Genomic DNA, 15,897 nt, shown 5'->3' with positions numbered 1-15,897 from the left:
TTTAGGAGGCTTGATTTCACAATTGATAATGCTTCATGCAGTTCAGTCCTGCTTATCTCAGCAGAACTTGACTTGCATCACTTTTGGCAAACCCTTGTCTGGGAATCTTGCTTTCGCACGTTACTTCAATAACAGAATTCAGCATTGCTCAAACTTCCTTGCAAAAGGCGATCGCATTCTAGAGTATTTCAAAGCGCTACATAAGAATGAATTGGGTCTATCCGAATTTCATGAAGATACAGAAGCAATAGTCTTGGACAATGATGAAGAAATCGCGAACCAAACCGATGAGGATTTAACAGCTCACGACCCAGAGTACTACTGGCGATGTTGTACAAACTTGTACAAAAGGAAAAAACAAGTTCAAAATTTGAATCTTGATGCACAATCAGCAAGTTTCCTACTTATTCGTTTCTTTAGAACTCATGCGTATCAGAATTCTCTCAGATGTCAAGTATCCAGGGTACAGCGAACTAAAATCATTTCTGAATGGATGCTCAATGTGCCTTTCGAAGAAGTGGCTTCTCGTTTACGAGTTAAATGGGTGATTGCATGCATGAAGAAAACTCTAGAAACGTTTCTGTACTTAGCGACCAGAGCCAAAATTAAAACCAAGTTGCCTTCCGACGGTAATTCGAACCTTGATCAAGAAAGGCCCAATGTCAGGGTTTTCCTTGCAGCATTTATGATCGATGCAAGACCTTCAAGCTGTTTTGAGAACATCGGCCACCTCGAGAAACAAGTTCAAGATGCTGCTGCTGATCTCGTCAAAACCTTCAAACAGATCTGTGCTAGAATTGAAGGCTCTAAATCTAATCCTGTAACATTGCATGATTGGTGCTCCTGGATATCTTTCCTCAAGCAGCTCAACGTCTACCTCGCTCGCTTCAAGGACTGGAAAGTCCCGGACGAGCACAAGCTCACCGAGCGCATCAAGCATGCGCTTCTCGCCCTCTACCGTGCGGAGTCACACCTCAGCCCTGAAGCCCAGGAGTACATGTCTATGAAGGAGGAGTTCCGAGCGCAGAAGGCGAAGCTCCGAGCCAAGATGCTACAGATCGCAGGAGCCCAGGGGCTGGAGAGCTTCGACGAGGCGCTAAGACAGCAAGGCTTCACTGCGGTCGACGCGGAGCCGTCGGAGGAGACAGCATCGTCCTCCTCGCAAGGGGCCGGAAGCAGCTCGAGGCCAGCAGAGCTACCGTCCTCGACGAATGCGTCCGGGCTGTCTTCGCTGCCCGGCCGGATGACCAACGAGCAGCTGGCGCATGAGCTGCTGCTGGATCCCGCCTTCAAGCTCGACGAGCAGGGGGCAGGCTACCTCGACAACCCCGTGCTGTCCAAGGTGAGGGAGAGCTTCAAGGTGGCTTTCTGGGACAGCCTGGTAGACGACCTGAGGCTCACCCCGCCGTGCTACGTGCGAGTGCTCAAGGTGGTAGGGGAGGTGAGGGACGGGATGATCGACCTATCGCCTAGCCGGAGCAAGGAGCTCAAGGAGAAGATCGACACGGCCTACTGGCAAGAGCAGATCGAGTCAGGGGCGCTGGACTGGTCGTCGTGTGTGTCGTTGATCGAGGGGATGCTGGGGATCGCGATGGAGATGCAGGAGCCCTCGCGGAAGCAGGAGACGCAGGCAGGCTGGAAGGCTCTCGAGGAGGAGCTCCGAGCTAGCACGCCGGAGGACCAGCCGACGCTGTTCTGCAAGGCGCTGGAGTATGTGCTGGGGCGGGTGAACGTCATGAGAGTAGACGCGGCCAACGCCCGGCTACGGAACATCGCTCACGTCATTCAGAACCACGGGATCGAGTACGAGCGAGCGCACATGGACAAGAAGATCAAAGCCAACCCAGCTTACCTACAGCGCACGCCAGAGTGGATCCGGGCGGTGGTAGAGAAGGAGGTAGGGAGGGGCCGGGCAGACCTGTCGAAGCTCGTCCAGGGCGAGGGCGCGGCGTACGAGCAGATCCACACGGCTGCGGTCTTGAGCCTGATCATGGGGAGTGAGCCCGTCAAGACCGACGCTTGCCCGGAGACCCTGCAGCTGGACATCAGCAGGCTACACAAGTACCACGCGGACTTCCACTTCGACGTGCTGGCGGCGTGCATGCTGGCGGTGGCGTCGCAGCGACTGATGGCGACGAAGAAGGACCCGAAGGTGACGGAGCTGCTGGAGCATTTGAAGACGTCGCTCAACAGCTTCGAGGCGTCGCTTGTCGAAAAGGAGGAGCGCGTCAAGGCAGCGACGTCGAGCTTCGAGGCCGAGCTGTCAGCGGCAGAGAAGGAGCTCATCGCCTCTTGCCTGTCGCCCAGCCAGCCGTCAGCGTACTCGAGGGAGATGCTGGAGAGGCTTCTTGAGGTGCCTGCGATGGTCTTGGAGAAGAGCTACGGGCCGATGGAGGAGCAGTGGCTGCGGCTGGTGTCAGCGGACGGGAGCAAGGTCGAGTCAGATGTGCCGCAGTCGCCGTTTGTGAGGAACGTGTACGAGCGTGTTGTGAGGAACGCGAGGAGGGTGCGGAAGGTGATCAGCTTGAACCGCAAGGTGCACTACGACAGGTACAACCAGATGATCTTGGCGGAGAGCCAGGAGTTCAAGTTGGGAATGCAGCAGCAAACAGAGAAATCGCAAACGACATCTACCAGCAATTTCGTTGGTGCTAGTTCTTCGTCGAAAGGTCCTGGCGACGATATGCAGGTTGGTGCTTGCGACACAGTGCTGGCCGTAAGTGATGATTCTGCGGGAGCAGTAGGGTTTACGGTTTCTGAAGAGTCGAAGGAGAAAGTCACAGATGATGAAAAATCAACCCGATCACCCGGTGCGGCAGATGAAAGTTCTTCGAAAAAGGCAAGACTGTGATGTTCATTTTGGTCTGCATTAAGGCGTGATGATCCGCTTGCTTGCTTTCATCGGTACAAAGAGTTTCAAGTTGTTACTCGGTTGTATCACTTTGAAGAGTTATCGGGCGAAGAAGAATTAGCCCCTATCTTTATCTAGGCTATTCAAACCACATGAATTTGTTCTTTTAGCATCAGGTTTAATTTTGCACAGATTTATACATAAACTTGTACCTTACATCACATGATTTATGTTGAGCAATCATCACTATGCTGGAGATGCATTAGTTAGAACCATAATAGCAGAGCCGTTGGGAAAGTTGTAGTTCCCCCCGGCTGGCACAACGTCGACCACACTCAGTCCCTGAGCAAGAATCATCACACGGAACAAAGTTCCAACCTCTCTACCTTGATCTTGTGTTGGAGGAGAATGGTTTGCGGCAGCAGCGAGCCAGCCTTGAGGATGATGATTGGCAGCAAGGCTTCTACCGAGTCCGGGTTTGAGCTGACAATCTGCAGGACCTTCCAAGACACATTAGATAAGGTGCAATAGCTATAATAGTCCTTACCGCATCGACTTGCGGAGCTGACCTTGGCGTGACAACAATAGAAGATAGGGAGGCTACGGCAGATGTGACCTGAACTATGTGCTCAGGTACGAGTTTGAGCCAATCTGACCGACCTGTGTTGCTGAAAGATACAACTCCAAGGGTACGTTGTAGAGGACTTGTTGGGCCAGCAAGGTGACATATACCGATGCTGTCTGATACACAGTCGGGGAGAGGTCGGTGATCTATCACAGTCGTCAAGTCCGTCAGTGTGACAAGGTGACGTGCTCACGGCTCCGACTCTGATCTCAAGAGAAGATTGTCCCTTCGACTTCAGCACCTGGACGGTCATGTCATGGTAGGTTCACTCATACACTTGTTGTACGATAGTAGTCGACTCAGTGTACGTTGAGGAGAGAATGGTTCCGTTAGTATCCAACATAGCAACCTGGTAGCTGCGCTCCGTCGTCAGAGCTTGATAGACAATGAAGAAAACGAGCTCCTCAAACCTGAGTGGCGCGAGAGGGTTCACTTGTCCTCTGCTGGTTGGAGGGTCCCAGTCAACGCGGATCAAGTAGTCAGAGATCAGTTCCAACTGTGAAAGGCTGTGAGGCATGGCAGGCCTTGCACAAGCACTTACCCTCAGGTTCAAGACTCGCGATGGATAATCGATTACGTCACTGCAGTTCTCGCTCCCCGTCCATTGTCCCGGCCCTCGCAAGCGGGTCGGCCTCACTCGGAGGAAGTAGCAGGAGCCGAGGACCAGCGGCCCCAGCACGACGGAGCTCTCAGTGCTTGAGAGGTTCAGGTCTAGACCTACGACTGTGAAGGTCGGGCTTGTGGAAGCTTGGACTTGAAACCCGATCAGCTGGTTGACGTCGGCAGGCAGCTGGATACTGACGTTCATCAGCCTGCCCAGCAGGGTCTTGGCAGAGAAGGTGATATGATCGTCGGGTATAGGTAGACAAGAGACGTTCACGATATCCGTCACGATGATGTCATGATAGATTCCTCCTCGGGAACGCAAGCTCAGAGTAACCATCTCACTTCGGCTGCACGCAACTCTGAAACTGACAGCTGTCTGGTTACCTCCAAGCTCGAAGAACTGGTAAGAAGGCTGTACTGCAAGTGCTGAGCTGCTCGGTTCCAACATGAGCTGCGTGCGGGAGTTGGGCGGAGAGTCAAGACTGACGCTGATGTAGGCATGATCGCCAAGTGTCACTAGCAGGCTGCTGACATTGACTAGGAACCCTGGACCAAGGGAGCGGACCTGGACAACAGCAGACGGGGCAGGAGCATAGAAGAAAGTGCTCGCGTCAGCGGCAGTCAGCGAGAAAGACACCTGACAACGGCCAACGCTGACATGCGCTATCTGGATGAAGTGTATGTCCGTATCAGAGATGAAGACACTGCCGACTACCTTTGCGATCGCAGGGTCTGAGGACATAGCGGCAACCGTGACGGTCGCATTTGGTAGAGTATTGAGCTTGACGGGAATGAGCGAGATGCTGTTTGGCTGAACGTCAATGGAGGTTGCCAGCACGATAAGAGCAGGGCTGGTCAGTCGGAGGACCAAGGATGCAGGCACGTGGACACCTTCATAGTTCCCGCCTGAGGACGTGACAGAAACAGCACACACAAGGTCTGCTCTTCCGACGGAGTACGACAGCTGCACAGTCTGGCTCTGAGTCACGACGTAGGGGCTGAAGTACAACCTAGCCGGATGATCAAGGATGCCTGAGCAGTTGGATAGCAGGATGAGAGTGACGAGGGAGGTAGGGGCCTCCGAGGGAGACAGGTAGAAGGTGAAAGAGCTCTGTGGACTGAGAGGACCCGGAGCCTGCGGAGGGACGATGATGAACGTAGGTAAGCAGGTGACATTCAGCCCTGGATAATTGATGCCATCATACCCTCCCCCGCTGGCTTGAAGTACCAGCTGAGAAACGCCAGCTGCAACACACGTGATCACGAAGCTATGGCTGCTGGGCCCTTCCGCTTGACCGAAGTTGAGGATCTCAAGGCTGGACGGCTGAACGGTGCTGACGGCGTACACGAGCAGGTCAGGGCCAACAACGATCCTCGTCTGGACGTTGAGAAGAGTGTTGGCCGTGACGGGAGTTGCCGGGGTCATCAGAACGGTTGCAGATGACGCAGACTGCAAAATGAGGTTTGGCGGGTTGAACAAGAAAGGAGGGAGACAGGTGACTACCATGCAGCTGCTGCAAGTAGATCGATCATAGACAAAATCTTTGCTGCGGATCCTGATATCGACCTGACCGATCCCAAATCCAATCCACAGGAGTTCCAAGTTGATTACTTGCGACTGATACCTGGCCAACATGTATTGATTGTTGTACCCGGCAAAGTAGGTTTGATTCTTTGGTCCCTCGTCCCAGTCGACTAACACAACATCGAGGTTCTCGTTGAGAAGGTAAGTGATGGTTCCCGGACCAGTACGAGGGAACGTCTGGAAGTCTGCAGTCAGAATGACGCGCATTCCTACAGCAGCGTACACGTCCAGTCCTACGATCTGGCTTGATGCGCTGAGAGAGAAGGTAGACTGAGCTGCGAGCACAATGCTTGGGTTGGAGGTGACAACCTCTACCAAGATGTCGTTCACCAGAGGAAAGGAGGGAGTTAGCTGAATCTTGTAGGAGGAGTAGGGCTGGATCTTGATTTCTCGGGAGTCCGGTGAGAGGGTCAGGTCGGCGTATGCTGTTGTTGGGATGAAGATCGGGTCGATCTGAAAGTAGATTGAATTTTGAGGATTCTCCACCGTCAACCTCACAAACGTCTGCCCTACAGATTGGTAGGACACTGTGAAGTTAAACTTGGAGGTCACGTCGGAACCCGCCGGCATGACAAGCGCTTGCTGCACGAGACAGACTGTCTCATCCATACATCGAGCAAACACGACCGTATCCACGTTGACGAGGACTCGAGGGGAGAGGTAGAAGACGCTGCTTCCTGGGTACCGCTGCAGGTTGATTGACGTCACCGACAAGTCGAACCCGGGAGATCGCACGCGAACTTCGACCGCCCGGAGATTTTCCATCGCGTCATAATTTCCCAGGTTGCTGACAGCGCGAAAGCTGAGGAATGCGGAGCCAGTCCGGATGCAGAAACTTGGGCTTGACGAGCAAGTTGACCTGACAGTGATCGTGATGTTGTCAATTGTTCCAGCACTGAGATTGTACACCTCCAGCAGCGGCTCTGCTATGACCGGCTGCGAGCTGGTCACGTACAAGAGAGCCACTTCGGTCGGAACAGTGTCGGGGCGGATGGAGAAAGACATGGACGCATCGAAGCCAATCTGCAGAAGGGTCGAGGAGAAAATCAAGCCCGGGCTGGTCAGGCCGAGCACTGCGTTATCCCACTGCAGCCCATCGTAATTTCCTCCTGCTGCAGAAAAGCTGAGAGCGAAGGAGCCCTGGCTGATGTAGGTGAGCATGACCTGGGCGGTAGGTGGACCTGTGCTGTTCTTGGAGAAGACCAAGAAAGAGGTGAAGCTGGCGATGGTTGGATCCGATGACTCCACCGTGATGTTGACGTCCGACGTCGGAGGATCGCTGAGGGAGACAGAGAAGAAGCCATACGACTTGTACTGAACGTTGACTCTGACGGAAGAGAAAGTCAACGATGGTAGAGACACGATGTCAAGTGCTCCAGACTCAACCCCGAGATAGTTTCCTGTAGTCTCAGCCCTGAACGAGATGACGCTGGAGCAAGGCAGGAGGCCATATCTGACTTGGAATGTTTTGTACGGGGAGCCTCCTGGCTCCAGGATTACAGGGTCCCCGGCTACTACACATGTCGTGTTCGAAGAAACGACCACAATCCTCGTCGTTGAGGTCACCGGCACGTCAGTTGCAATGAAAAAACTCCGTCGGGAAAGGGGAGACGTCTGTTGCGCCTGCAGCTTGAAAACTTGTCCAACCTGCACCTCGGATCCAGGGACGAAACCTGAAGTGCCGAAACTCATTTCGAACACCCTGAACCCGTAGCTTGCTGTGACATTCACTGCATTGTCCATGACAACCCCGAAGAAGTTTCCCTTGCTGCTTGCAGTGAAGCTCAATCGGCAAGACCCAAAGCTTCTGTGAACGACGGTGAACGTCAGGCGGTCAGTTCTACCCGCTAGAAAGGTTATCGCTCCTGACACTTGAGCGATGGTAGAGTTGGAGTTTTGAATGCTCACTGTCACGTCGCTATCAGGGGGGACGTTGGGCCAGATTTCCACCTGAATGCTTCTTCCCTTCTGCACGAAAACATCCTGAGATGAGAAGAGAAACTTTCCGAGGCTGACGAGAGGAACGGGGTCCACTGACACGTTGGAGTACACCGAACCAGCTGCTGTCTCTAGCGTTACGGTCAGGAACACGGGGTTGGAGGCCGTGGACGAGGCGACATAGGAGATGCTTATGTTCTTTTTTTCCGTGCTCCCGCTGACGAAGAAGACCGTCGGGTTGACCAGCGTCGCCTTGCTCTCGTCGGAGGACGCCAAGTGGAGGGTAACGTTAGTCGAGCTGGGAGTCTCCAGGGCCACTGCGAGGGTGGTCAACCCTCCAGCTGTGGGGGGAGCAGGGACGTAGATGGTGCTCTTGTCAAACACCAGGCCGAATTTACATGTGACAGCCACGGCATGGTAGGCGGCTGCCCCGTTGTAGTCGTCGGTCTGACTCTGAGCGACGAAGTTAATATAGGCTAGACCAGGGCTAATGTGCTCGAAACGGACAGTCTGGCCGATAGTCTCGCTCTTGTAGAACACCACGGTCTGCTGAACTGACAGGATGGCGGGATTAGAGGAGGAGAAGAAGATGGTGGTGTCAGATTGCGGTGGGGTGTCCAAGGACAAGGTGACTTTCCCATTTCCCTTTCTCTGGATGGTGACGGCGGTCTGAGAGAGGCTGAAGCCAGCATGCGCAAGGACAGTGACGAGAGGTATAGGCATGATGATGCCTTGGGTAGCTGGGGTACCGAAGGCAAGCACAGACCTGCCAACAATACCTTTGTGCTCTACCCGTACGAGCTTGGACACGATACTGTTAGTCTGCAAAAGTTTCAGTGAGAGGAGGGGTGGTGGTGGAGGAGAAGTACCGGGTACTCGAGCTGGAAGTTGCTGGGTTCCGTGACTGCAATGATGTTTTGGTTCTGATTGTTGATGTTGATGACGATGGAGGCGCTTGAAGCGAAGTTGGGCGTCAGGTAGAGCTCTGCTTGCCCCCGGACAGGCCCGATGATCGAGCCGTTGAACCATCGTTGCACGTGCAACGTGGTGGCTGACAGCGAGAACCCTGGATAGTTGAGAGTTGCGATAATGATCTGCTCGACGTAGTTGTAGTTTGACCCGGGCCCGTAGGCCAGCACCTTGATCTTGGTGTAGTCGGGGTTGACATGCTGCACGACAGCCACGGCCGTTTGATTGGCTCGGAGGGAGACGATGGGTGTGATGACGTTCATCCGGTCGGGGAGCTCAACAGTCACCGAGACGTTGACGTCTCCGACGAGAGGAACAGAAGGTTGAAGGACGATGCTGTACTGCGAGTGATAGTCCAGGGTGATCCTCTCCGGTAGGAGGAACGTCGGGAGTGCCTTCACCGAGATGCCTTGCTCCCACTTCGCTCCCTCATAGTTTCCGCCCTGACCGTACAAGCTGAGGAAGCAGCTGCCGTACCGCTTGAAGGTCACAGTGATGGTCTGTGCTGTCAGAGACCCCCGAGGGAAGCGTAAGGAGCTTGTGTGCGAGACGATATCTGGGTTCGAGCTCACGATCATGACCAGCACCTCTTCCGAAGGGATCTCAGTTAGGGTGATGGTGATGTTGGAGCTGGTCTGGTTCTGGACGTAGACGGCAGGATGAGCGACATCAAAGTCGAAGGGGCTGTCAGTCTCCCAGCTGTTGACACTTCGGAAAGTCGAGCCAACGGCTCTGAAGTCCGGCAGGGCCCGGACGTTGACGCCTCCCGAGGAGATGTCGTTGTAGTTGCCGAGGCTGGTGGCGGCGAAGCTGACGCAGGCGAATCCTGGGGAGCGGTAGAAGATGGTGAACGTCTTGCGCTGGGTAGAGGTTGAGTTGGGGAGGAACGACACAGAGTCCGGCGAGAGAGTGGCGACTGACGGGTCGGAGGAGGTCAGGAGGACTGTGACTGGCTGGTCCGGGACGAGGTCGGGGAAGAACTCGATGGTGACATTGCACTGGAGGGTCCTAGGGCAGCTGTACAAGCTGACGTCAGACTGAGAGAACGTGAAGCCTGGAAGCGCGTCGACGTACACGTATCCTACCACTCCATTCACAGCACTGTCCGCGCTCGTCACCTTCAAGGACAAGGTCGCTTTCCCGTGGCTGAGATATCGGATAGACAGAACCATTGTGGAGCTGGAGGAAGCTGGGAAGAATAGACTTTGATCCACACTCACGATTCCCTCTGGCAGACTCGTGACATGCACGACTGCGTGTTGAGAGGGGACGGTCGGGAGGCCAACTGAGATGTTTAGCACCACATTCTTTTGCAGGAGAACGTCTGACTGCGAGACAAACATTCTTGGGTAGGCAACGATGTTGATGTCACAGCAAGCAACGTCCTGGTAGTTGCCTCCGGGGCTGTTCGCCTTGAACGACAGAGTAGCCCTCCCCGCCTTGATCCACGTGACAGCTACAACCTGATCGACATCCCACGAGTTGGCAGGGAAGAAGATGGAGCCTGTAGCATTCAGCACAGACGGGTTGGAGTTCTCAACAGAGAACATGACATCTTCCGTAGGCTGAGTGTCAAGACGGACGGTGAAAGTGGTGGGAGCTCTGGAGTACTGCAGCTCGAGCTGGGGTACGGACAGGACGAGGCCTGGCAGCATCGACACCTTCAGTACTTCCATGGCTGTGACTCCTGCGTAGTTGCCGCTGGCGCCGCTGACGATCAACGAGTAAGTAGACAACCCCACAGACCCGTCGTGAGGGACGTTGATCTGGAAGGGCCCCACGTCCCCCCGCCTAACGGGCAACGAGCCAGTCTGAGACATGGTCATGTTGAACGACCTCATCAGGTTGATGCTGAGGTCAGAGTCAGCTGGGAAGTCGAGCTTCAAGGAGAACTCGAAGCTCGAGAGCCTTTGGATCTTGTACGTCCTCGTGGGGTCGAAGCTGACGTGAAACCCTGGCTTCACTGACACGGCGACAGTCTGAGAAGGAGACAGGAGTCCGACTCCGTTGTAGTTGCTCTGAGTGTCATTCACAAAGAATCTTACGACTGCCGTCCCGCTCACAATGTTGGGGATGGACGATGAGTCGGAGCCACCGTGCTCTATGGGAATCGAGAGAAATCCGGTATCAGCTGACTTGAGTAGCGCGACGTCGGGCACCAGCAGAATCTTTCGCCCGAAATTAATCTTTGTCCAGTCTTGTCCAAAGTCTGAGACGATTTCGACATGCAGTAGGGTGTCTTTGTTCAGAGACGTGTCGGGAGCAATCTGGATCAAACCTTGTCCTGGAAATCTCTGCAGAGTGATTGAGGTAGACACAAACTTGAAATCTGGCATCAGCGTCACAACCAACGATCGTCTGAACCAGGCATAGTTTCCGACGTGATTCGCCTGCACCAGCAGTGAGGCAACTCCCGAGCTTCCGCCCCTTCGCTCGATGACAAACGAGACGTTGGCGTCTTTCTTGTTGTCTCCCGTCTCGAACCTGAAGTTTTGAACGTGAAGAAAGGAAGAGTTTGTGCTGAGATTGAACGAAACTCCAGCTGTCACAGTCTCTAATGGTCTCACTTGAATCAGAGCGGTCTGGTTCGCACCAAGGTGAAAACTCGCAGGGCTCAGCATGATATCTGGAAAGACAACAACAAGCAGCTTCGGTCGGAACGAGATGACGTTCCCAAACACGACCACTGCATTGCCAACATACCCATCTGTGCAGTTTGTAACATTCAGAGCACAAGTCTGCTCTTCTGCGGCGGCCAAAGGGCTTCTTGCCATGTTCACCAGACAGCCAAGGGAGCAGTCGTATCCAGTGCCGTTGGAGTTGATCGAGAAGTTTGCGAAGCCCGTCTGGAAGTAGCCGTGAAAACCGGAGCCTCCGTATCCTTGGAGGGAGATGGCGCACGTCAGTCCGGTGACGATGCAACGTCCGCTCTCGAACGAGACATGGCTCAAACTCCCTCCGTCAACGCTGAAGTTCATCTTAGGCTGACATCCCTTCACTTCTATCCCAGTGTGTCCGGTCAACCGCAAGACTCCGTCCACGACGATCGACTGACCGGCAGCTTGTTTCATACATCTCTCTACCGCAATCTCAGCTCCGCCAGGTGGCATCGAGAAGGTGTCTGCGCCCATGAGCGAGTAGTTTGACCCCCGTAGAGCTGATTCTGTCACTCTGTCATAGTAGTAGTCCCAATGAATCACTCCCACCTCGTATCGACCTGCAAAGTCTCTACCACCATAACCCACTATCGACATCTCCCCACTCGTGTACCCGAGTCCTTGAGAGGCAACTATGAACTGCTCGCCAGCTCCAGCTGTTGCCAGGCTGACATCAACCGAGAAAGAGCCTGTCTGCGCCGTCGCCAGGTGCACCAGCACGGGGGAGGGACCGGAGAGAGAAAAGTGAGCAGGCTGCAAGAAAGTTCCTTGAGAGCCCTGAAGACCGACGTCAACACGTCCGAAGAGAGTGAAGCCAGCGGCTACAGCAAGGGAGACATTGACGTTTGCACGCGTCATCACTGTGCTCAGATCCTGCTTGTATCCATCCCCACTGTACACCTCCAGCTCAATCCCAGGAAGGCAGGTCACAAACTTGCTGTGCACCCTAGAGACGTTCTCGTACTCAGCCCCCCCCGAGCATGTGAGGACCACGTCTGCTCGCCCTACACCCGCCCAAGTCAGGTCGAAGGTTGCAGCGCTGGAGCCTTGCAGCACGATCTCAGACGGATGGGCAACCGCAACAGGTAAACTCGTCACGCTCTGAACGTTCACGATCGTGATCTTGACGAGTACAGGAGCTGACGGGCGGATATCTAGAGAGACAGTCACTCTCTGACTGCCTCCCTGCTGCAGATGGACTTGATCGAGGTCGAGGGACAAGCTGGGAAGGGAGAGGATCACCATCGCATGCGATGTCATCCCGTCGTAGTTTCCGTTGCCAGGAAAGCAAGAGCTCCATGCACAAGGGACGAAAGGCATGCAGTTGAGGTTGGGGGTCCAGCTCTGGTAGAGCTTCAGAGTTTGCTGCGAGTCCAGCGGCACCACCCCGAAGTCATAGGAGGCATCCTCGACCTTCGAGAGGCGAGGGAGGATCAGATCAAGACTGCAGTGCTTGTCCTGCAGGGCCCTTGAGCAGGTCAAGGCTGGCGGTGAGCTACAGCAGGAGACTCTCAGGCAGTCGAAGTAGGAGGAGCAGTCTTGTACTCCCGCCGCGTGCGACAGCTGGGTCAGCAGCAGGTTCCATTCATCTCTTGACGTGTAGAGCGTCGAGAAGTCGCAGCCGTTGGCGTTTGCAAACACCTGAGAACACCTCCTGGCGTCTTCAGTGGAACAATTGGACGATAGCTTGCTCAGCATCCCTGGACTCTCGGCCACAAGTCTCAACGTCGTCTGCCCTGCCTTCACGTACTTTACCGTGATCTCCTTGGGCCCGGTTATGTTCGCCCCGAAGGAAACTTGCCGATCGAACTCTAAGAAGCCTTCCTTGTCTGCTAGCACTCTAAAGGTGACAGGGAGGGTAGGAGGAGGACGGAGTTCAACAGAAAATCGGATCGTCTCACCAGCATTCAGGCGCAAAGCGCTCGGGCTGAAGAGAATTTCCGGTTCACATCGGACACCAAGCGAGGCCGTAGAGTGCGCGAACAGCAGGTTGCCGCTGTCTGTGACTCCTCTGACTGAGATGTTGGTGGCTCCAGCTCCTACCCACACCGCCGAGATCTCAGCGCTCTCGTTGGATCGGTTGAAGGTTAGCTGCAGCGGCGACACTGTGAGCAGCTCTAGATTGCCTGAGGTAACTTCTACCCTCAGGGGCTGACTGATCTCGGAGTCCAGGGTCAACGTGACGTTTGCTGGGGGTGAGCTGGGCTTTACCTCCAGCTGCGGAGAGCTGAAGCGGAAGCCTGCAGAGCAGACGACCGTGACCTTGTTTGCGAAGTTGTTGCTTCCGTCCGCGTTGCTGACCGTTAGAACCAGCGAAACAGCCCCTGGCCGCAGGCAGTAGACGGAGATTTGCTTCCCCTCAGGTAGGATCTGGTCGTCTCGTTGGAAGGAAACGTCGCCCGTAGCGTTTGCCACCTGACTGTCGCTGCTGGTGATGTGTATGACTATCGGGATCACGGAAAACGTGTCAGGACGCAAGAAAAGATGGCCGACGTCGGGGGTCTGCAGGACCAATCGAGGAGCTGAGACAAGCACGCCGACGACGAATCGGAAGATGATCCCAGCAAACAAGTCGGACTCGAGCTCGTTGATGAGCTTCTTGTCTCCTTCGAAGATGTATATTCGAACGTTGTTCCTTGACAGATACTGCCATCGGGGAGTTGTGAAGACAATCTTGGTTGTGTCGTACGGATATACTTCGTCCGACCAAGCAAAGACCTCGTCTTCATTGAAACTGAACTTACATCTGTACTTCGCCGATATGTTCAGCCCCGAACCGAACACAGACAGTGTTTCCCCTCCACTGAAGGAGCCATACGTGATGGATAAGGAGCTCCACGACGGGGAAAACTCATATTCTGCGGTATTCGGGTACGTATAGTTACCCTTGTGCAACGACAAGACAGTCTTCATAGCAGTGTACATCGCTCCCCAGTCTGGGGTCGTGCATGCGATCTCGGTGCTTGATATGACCACGGACCTGCTTGCATTCATTCGCATCGTCTCCGTTGAAAACGTGCAAAAGTATTGTTCTGATTGATCCAATTGAGCCTGAAACACGAATCCATTCCCAAAGATGGTCAGCACTTCATTTCCAGATGAAGCTCCTCCTCTCAAGGGTAGGATGCCGTCCTGGTAGTCGCTCCACATCGACGTGAAGGTGAATTCAGCCTTTGAAGCTCCGACATTGGGAATGATTTGAGATCCCTGAAACACAATTATAGAGCAGAGTATGTTCGGGGTGAAGATCCATTCGCTCAGAGTCACAGTGATTGAGGAGCCAGAAACATCTGAGGCTCGGACGGGGATAGTCAAGACTTGACTCGAGTCCGTCAGCGACTTGATCTCCACCGTGTAGTTGAAAGAACCTCCATCAAATCCTCCTCCATGCACTGTCAGGAAACTTGGCACTGATTTCGCTGCATAACTGGTGGATGCCGAGTAGTTGTGGATCGATGTCAAGAACTGGAATGGCGTCCGCGAATTCAAAGTTCCTTGAAGTTGCACTGTCGTCTTGCAAGAGGAAACCTCATAGTTGATGCCCCTGCACTTGACCTTGTACAAGGTTAAATCTACCGTCTGGGCCCTCGCCGTCCAACCAGGCAAGACACAATGCAGCTCCGAAGGTGATACGCTGGATGCCTGGGACTGCACAGTGAGACCTGTGGACTCAAAGCTGCAAAGATACTGATCCTGCAAGGTCCCGAAGCCATAGCCCTGTATGGTGATGGTTTGACCGGGCGACGAGTACCCGGAGCTCCCATCTATCCTCCAGACCGTTGAAAAGAAATATTCATTCCCCGACGAGACTCCTTGGTACATCACAACCTGACCTCCCTTCTCTACCAGGACCAGGGCCTTGCCCGCATTGTCGCCTGTGCTCCCCTCGAAGCTCCAGGTGGGTGTAGAGCAAACCAACTCAGCGCTGTTCATCGGTTGGAATGGAAGAGTTTGCGCGACATCAGCTGTGGGAGAGCTGGACTCGTAGCGGATGAACTTACAGACATAGTTGGAGGAATCGCGATCGAATCCTAGCCCTGAGATTGTGAATGCTTGCGAGCCCTGCGCAGTTCCTCCAGTCGCTGCCCCTTGTATGGCCGACTTGCTAGTCCAGACCGGCATCTGAACGAATAGGAGTAAGAGATAGGTTACAACAATACATGACGGAAAATCTCACGATCGTGATCTTCTCTGACGCCCCTCCTGGTCCCTTGAGAACTTTCCTTGTGGTGGCATCGGCGATCTGCACGATCGCATCCTGGGCTGCCAGCTGCCAAACTGGCAGGGAGAATCTGAGCTCCGTTTGCATTTGTTGGTTTGCGATCGGCGAGCATGCTACAGGAGTTTGCTGGGCAGCAGATGGGAGTAAACTGCAAGTGTAGTTCAAGGTCGGGAAGAACCCTCGCACAGTGAGGATAGCTCCCCCGCTGGCCCATGTGAACGCGGGCTCTGCCGTGTCCCAGAACTGACATGAAGCTAGAGGAGAGGAGAGGAAGAGAAGGAGGAGAGAGAGGAAGAGAGGAGGAGAGGGACAGGGAAGAGAGGGAGAGGGAGAGGGAGAGGGAGAGGGATGAGTCGCTCGTTGCATGATAACATTGTCAGCTTGCCTCGCCCGCCATGGTCGGTTGTATTTGACTTGACCCCGTGACAGATTTTTTCTTGGCTT

At 54.3% G+C, this 15,897-nt stretch overlaps 2 protein-coding genes across 2 annotated transcripts; one reads left to right on the top strand and one right to left on the bottom strand.

The window, feature by feature from the left end:
- Positions 1 to 685: 685 nt before the first annotated feature.
- GUITHDRAFT_102860 (hypothetical protein) lies at positions 686 to 2,851 on the top strand (the record flags this gene model as incomplete). The annotated part of the gene is made up of 1 exon (XM_005838522.1): positions 686 to 2,851. The coding sequence occupies one exon, from the start codon at positions 686 to 688 to the stop codon at positions 2,849 to 2,851; it is 2,166 nt and encodes a 721-aa protein (XP_005838579.1).
- Positions 2,852 to 3,097: 246 nt separating this feature from the next.
- GUITHDRAFT_134499 (hypothetical protein) lies at positions 3,098 to 15,827 on the bottom strand (the record flags this gene model as incomplete). Its single annotated transcript, XM_005838521.1, has 11 exons — positions 3,098 to 3,193; positions 3,238 to 3,351; positions 3,399 to 3,467; positions 3,512 to 3,622; positions 3,670 to 3,717; positions 3,754 to 3,832; positions 3,887 to 3,972; positions 4,018 to 8,427; positions 8,475 to 15,353; positions 15,409 to 15,696; positions 15,765 to 15,827. The coding sequence occupies 11 exons, from the start codon at positions 15,825 to 15,827 to the stop codon at positions 3,098 to 3,100; spliced, it is 12,243 nt and encodes a 4,080-aa protein (XP_005838578.1).
- Positions 15,828 to 15,897: the final 70 nt, after the last annotated feature.

Source organism: Guillardia theta (assembly GCF_000315625.1).
Source record: "Guillardia theta CCMP2712 unplaced genomic scaffold GUITHscaffold_11, whole genome shotgun sequence".
Taxonomy (NCBI): domain Eukaryota; class Cryptophyceae; order Pyrenomonadales; family Geminigeraceae; genus Guillardia; species Guillardia theta.
This window is presented reverse-complemented; position numbering and strand designations above follow the sequence as displayed.